Source organism: Vitis riparia, chromosome 7, assembly GCF_004353265.1.
Source record: "Vitis riparia cultivar Riparia Gloire de Montpellier isolate 1030 chromosome 7, EGFV_Vit.rip_1.0, whole genome shotgun sequence".
NCBI lineage: Eukaryota > Viridiplantae > Streptophyta > Magnoliopsida > Vitales > Vitaceae > Vitis > Vitis riparia.
In genome coordinates this window covers 5,227,632-5,233,380 of record NC_048437.1, presented here as the reverse complement: position 1 = coordinate 5,233,380, position 5,749 = coordinate 5,227,632, and the positions used below count along the sequence as shown (strand labels likewise).

At 37.4% G+C, this 5,749-nt stretch overlaps 1 protein-coding gene across 1 annotated transcript; it reads left to right on the top strand.

Annotated features, from left to right (window-relative positions):
• Positions 1-3,689: 3,689 nt before the first annotated feature.
• Positions 3,690-5,749, top strand: LOC117917574 (scarecrow-like protein 32). The gene has a single exon (XM_034833891.1). It carries the CDS (start codon positions 4,192-4,194, stop codon positions 5,557-5,559), a length of 1,368 nt encoding a protein of 455 aa, XP_034689782.1. The 5' UTR covers positions 3,690-4,191; the 3' UTR covers positions 5,560-5,749.

Genomic DNA, 5,749 nt, shown 5'->3' with positions numbered 1-5,749 from the left:
AAAATATGTTTGATAGATATAAAATTGTTTTTATTTTTTGTTTTTAAGAATAAAAAAGAAAGTATTTTTCGAGAACATTTTTCAATTATTTTTACTAGTTTTTTTTTTTTTTTTTTAAATTTTGTTTTAAGAAATAATTATAAAAACATAAATAATGATTAAAAATAAAGTACTAGCCATCAAAATTATTTTTAAAATTTATTTAAATATATTAAAATCGTGTCAAAATCATTTTAAATTTTTAAATAGACTTTTGTTCTAAAAAAATATAAGAGAACAATTTTCAGAAACTAGTTTTTAGAATTGTTTTTGAAAACATTTACTAACCAGAGCCAAAGACATGACTTTGTTTTTGAAAATAATTTTTTATTCTTAAAAAAAAATTGAAATTTCTATTTTTGAAAATAAAAAACAATTTTCTATGGTTAAAAATAGAAAATAAAATGTTTTTATTGAATATCTTTTAATTATTTTTTATTGTTTTCATTTATTTTTTAAAGACTATTTTTTTAAAAAATATATATAAATATAGAAAATGATTAAAAATAAAGTAGTATACATAAAAGTTATTTTTAAAATATATTTGAAAATATAAAAAACATGTTAAGGATATTTCAAAGTTACTAAAAACACTTTCATTCCATAAAATATTAAACAAAATTATTTCAAAAGTGTTATAAAAAGCCATTTTTCCGAAGTGTTTTTGTTTTTTAAAACACTTCCTAACTTGAGCATAATAGTCTACTTCAAAACATTTTCAAAAACCGTTTTTAAAAAATAGTTTTTGTGAAAGGTTTTTAAAAATAGTTATTTAATTTAATTTAATTTTGAAATAAATTAAATTACTAGAGCCTAATAGCCTATTTAAAGTCATTTCCAACAATCTTTTTTGAGTGAAAGAAACGATGACGACCAATTCTAGATTACTAACCTCATTAATTACCAAAAAAACTTCCTTCCTAATTAGCTTGCAACAAGTGCTTGCTAGTTTGAATCCTCATCATATTCATGCAATAGTTACCTACCTTTGTGGCTAGGTGGTCCTTTGCCTTCACAATAGTTCCAACTTCCAAAGCTACAACAATGATCCAAAAGAATTTCTAGAATTGCAAAAAAGAGAACTGACTAAGGTTTTTAATTACTTGTCTTTGGCAAGCCCAAAATGAAATGTAGTTTACTATGGTCACAGCTGTCACACTCTCATAAATTCTTCATATTATATACAGAGCATATTGGTGGGAAGAGACCATAGATTATTAATCAGTATATGAGACCCAATTAGATGCTAACATATAGTCCATCTTCTTTCTTAGTTTAATCAGCCTCATACAGATGAGAATACCAGACTCTTAGTAATGATTGGGTGGGTTGTTACTTGCTCGAGCCAAGCTTAGATTAGATGGAATAAAAATGGTCACAAGTACTTCTAAAATTACATGAAAAGGGGAATGTCCTTTTTCCGTAGCTCGATATTCTATGCTGCTGTCTCTATGCCTTTGGCCTCCATGCATATTGGGTAATTGTCCCGAGCTTAATGTAGTATAGTCCTAAGCTTGTATGCTTATGATATATGATAAAGAAACAAAGGGAGGAATTATTTGTATAATGAGGGTATCTTGAGCACATGCTAACATTCCTTACTTTCATGCTAAGACCCTTGTTTTATTTGGTGTCTTAATGGAGGAGAAGGGAGGAGCATGGATGCTCGAGAATTCCCCAGTGAGAAAATCCAAAACATGGTCGAACCGTTCACGATAGCCAGTGTGTCCTTTAGTCTTTGTATCTCAAAGTTTAGGAATCCTCCTCAGAATTCTCACAGGGATTATTCAATGCCACTTGTTTAACTTACTTGCTTCTCCTTATGTGCCCTCCTCAGATTCTTCTTAAAACTCTTTTGTTTTCCCTGCATGCTGGTTCACCATATTTTAATGGACACACAAAAATTCATACCCATAGAGGAGAGGGAAAAGGGAAAGGGGGGGAAAAAAAAACAACTAAATAGGAGGATTGGGAAAAGCGAGTCAGCTTTCTCAGATAATCGAGAGTTTTCGTTCACTTTGAAGTTTGAACAGTGAAAATTGGTTGGCAATTGGCATGGATACAGTACAAAGCTAGGGTGGAAGGAAGTCAAGAACATGGTAGAACTTTTAATTCTAACCTTTTAAGGGAGGCTGACTTGGCGACAAGGGAAGTCTTTTCTAGCATAAACCCATGGTTTTCATGATACATAGAGCCTGGAGGAAGATCGACGGTGAGCCCCACAGTAGATTTTGAAATCACATCAGTGAGCTAGAAATGAGCAATAATAAAGCTGGTTTGCTGCAGCCACACAGGACACAGTAAGATAGCTAGCTAGCAGCATTTCTTTTCCTCTCTTTTGCCCCCCTAGCTGTTCATTCTTGGTGTCAGACCTTTTGGTCCCACCTTATTTTTGTGCTGACAACGATTACGTCTATTAAAAGAATGACCAATAATGCTCACTTATAGTATGCTCTTCTGTTGTTTCAGTCGAATAATTGAGGAAAAGGTACATTTCATATATATATGAATGATGGGTCATGGTTTATTAGCTCATCCATCCATATGATCAGCTGAGAGAACATGAATTCATAAAACCCCACATTGACAAGTGAATTTCGAAAATGGGATGAAGGTGATAATGCATGAAGGGGCAAGATCAATATGTGGAGGGTAATAATGAATATTGTTGTGGTTTGGGCTTTTGAGGAGAGGGTGTCCCTTTTGATCTGGGTTGGCATGGTTGTGTGGTCTATTTAAGGTGGGGCTGAGGTTGGGAGAAGAACCAGTGGTTCAGGAGGGAAACAAAAAGAGAGTGTATCACGTGTGGGCCGCAGGAAACTCCAAGAAAGGAATATAGATATATGGACCCGTTCCAAGGGTTGTGCACCCTTTCACACGATATTGCCCATTTATAATCCTGCCTAGCTCTTGCATATATGGCAGATTCAAATTTCCACTGGATATCCAAAACTGGTCCTGGATAAGATTGTAAAAGTTTGGATACCAAAAATTTCAGACACAGGTGGATCAAGTTTGGAGAATTTTAAAATATTAAATCAAAGTGCCAACAAGTGTTTGATATTTTCATGAGATAATTGGCTGATTGAAAATGAAAGGAGATGGGAACATTGATATAAAGAAAATTTGGGAAAAGCTGATATATTTATGTGAAAGAGTTTTCCCTACCACAAGAGTGAGGACTGGGGGAGATGGAATAATGAAGGGGAGGGTGTAACTGATCAATTGGCTTAGACAGTGACCATTGATTTATCTTAATGGAGGGGCGTGTAAAGATATTGGCTGCCATGGTGAGTCATTTGAGGGACCCCTTTCCTCTGTATAAAAACACCCAGAGAGAAGCAATCAATAATATATCATAAGCATGAGCCTATGAGGTATAAAAATTTCAGACTCATGATGAAAAGAATATAGATTAAGCAGAGAAGTGGGGAGTGCAGAAAATGATTTGTGCATGATATGATGGCCCGTGAGTGAGCCAAAGCTAACTGCCTCCCATTCCTCACAATATATGACAAAATCCCAACTCCCACATAGAGACAACACGCTGGCCGGCAACCTCACATGCCACCAAAATCCAACACAAGCCCACCTCCTCTCCTTTATAGTACATCTGTAACCTCCCTATCTGCCTCTCTCTCACTGGCTCTCTTTCTTTCTTTCTCTGTGTCATATTACCTGAGAAGAAAAACAGAAAAGGAGAAATGAAGGGGGATTAGGCCAACTTGTAGTCATGAATAGGTTCATCAAACACTAGTTCTTTAGCCTCATTGCACCCATCCTACACACTGAAAAGTCTGAAATTTGCAAAGACGGGTCTTTTTTTTGCCGAATTTGACTTTAACTAAGCTTTTTCGGGATGAGAGATTTTCTCCTTCTGATCAGTTCTTTTATTTCCATGGGAAGAAAAATAAAACCCCCAGAAAAAGCTGAACTGTCTATTTTCTTGATTCATCTGCAGAATTTTCCCAAACAGTACTCGATTCACCACTAATGGGTCGTTTCCCAATGGCAAGGTACCACTACTAGTCTGGTCTCTTTCACTCTTTCTGCCCTTTTCAGATTTCTGAATTCCATTTTTCATTCTTTCTTACTGCTTTCTTCTGAATTTTGTACTCTCTCTCCCTCTTTCGCCTCTCTCTCTCTCTCTCCATGATGCAATTCACTGAAACTCCACCACCTCCCTTGCATCAAATTACTTCATTCTCAAATCTTCCAATGAACAATAATCAAATTCATCGAACTCGTCCATGGCCTGGCTTCCCTACATCTAAGGCCCTTGGAAGCTTTGGTGATGCCAATTGCATGGAGCAGCTGCTAGTGCACTGCGCAAATGCAATCGAGAGCAATGATGCCACTCTAGCTCAACAGATCTTATGGGTTCTAAACAATATTGCTCCACCCGACGGTGACTCTAACCAGCGCCTCACTTGTGGCTTCCTTCGAGCTCTCATAGCTCGTGCTGCCAACAGTGGAACTTGCAAAATGTTCACCGCCATGGCAAATGCCCACGCCAATCTTGCTATCAATACCCACAAGTTTTCTGTCATCGAGCTCGCCAGCTTTGTCGACTTAACCCCATGGCACCGCTTCGGATTTGCAGCAGCTAATGCAGCCATACTTGAAGTTGTTGAAGGATACTCAGTCATCCACATTGTTGACCTAAGCTTGACCCACTGCATGCAAATTCCCACTCTGATCGATGCTTTAGCTAATCGCCCAGAGGGACCCCCACTTGTCAAGCTCACAGTAGCCGGTGCCACCGAAGATGTCCCGCCTATGCTCGATCTTTCGTATGAAGAATTGGGTTCGAAGTTAGTTAATTTCGCTAGGTCTAGAAATGTTATGTTGGAGTTTAGGGTGATCCCTTCAACTTCTTCAGATGGGTTCTCCTCCTTAATCGACCAACTTCGGGTGCAACATCTAGTCTATGCAGAAAGCGGCGAGGCCTTAATTGTAAACTGTCACATGATGCTTCATTACATACCAGAAGAGACCCTTTCTGCAATTCACAGCACAAATTCCTCATCTTACTCTGTAGAATCTTCATCTCCTTCCTACCACAGAACCATGTTTCTCAAAGCCCTTCGGACTTTAAACCCAACTATTGTTATTCTAGTAGATGAAGACGCGGATTTCACATCAAACAACTTGGTCTGCAGATTAAGGTCCGCTTTCAATTATCTATGGATACCTTATGACACTATGGACACATTTCTTCCGCGAGGGAGCAAGCAGAGGCAGTGGTATGAAGCTGATATTTGCTGGAAGGTTGAGAATGTAATAGCACACGAGGGTCCCCAGAGGGTTGAGCGGCTGGAGCCGAAGGGCCGGTGGGTGCAGCGGATGAGAAATGCCAATTTCCGGAGCATTATGTTTAGTGAAGACACAGTTTCAGAAGTGAAGCACATGCTTGATGAGCATGCAGCTGGGTGGGGATTAAAGAAGGAAGAAGAAGATCTTGTTCTCACATGGAAAGGACACAATGTTGTATTTGCTACTGCATGGGTACCTGCTTAATTAGTTGAAGCCATTTAATTCTCATCACTAAATCCCTATTAATCTTCTTTTGTTAATCCCTTATTCTTCTTCTATAACTATCTTCCGGTTCCAGAGTAGATTAGATCTCAATGTGTTGAGGGTTTTAGCTCATTTCCAATATAAACAACCATTGTTTTTCTTCCTGCAATTAACATTTCTCTAGCTCTCA

Excerpts from the sequence above, each read along its gene's own strand:
- LOC117917574 (XM_034833891.1), top strand. The coding sequence starts at position 4,192 with ATGATGCAATTCACTGAAACTCCACCACCTCCCTTGCATCAAATTACT.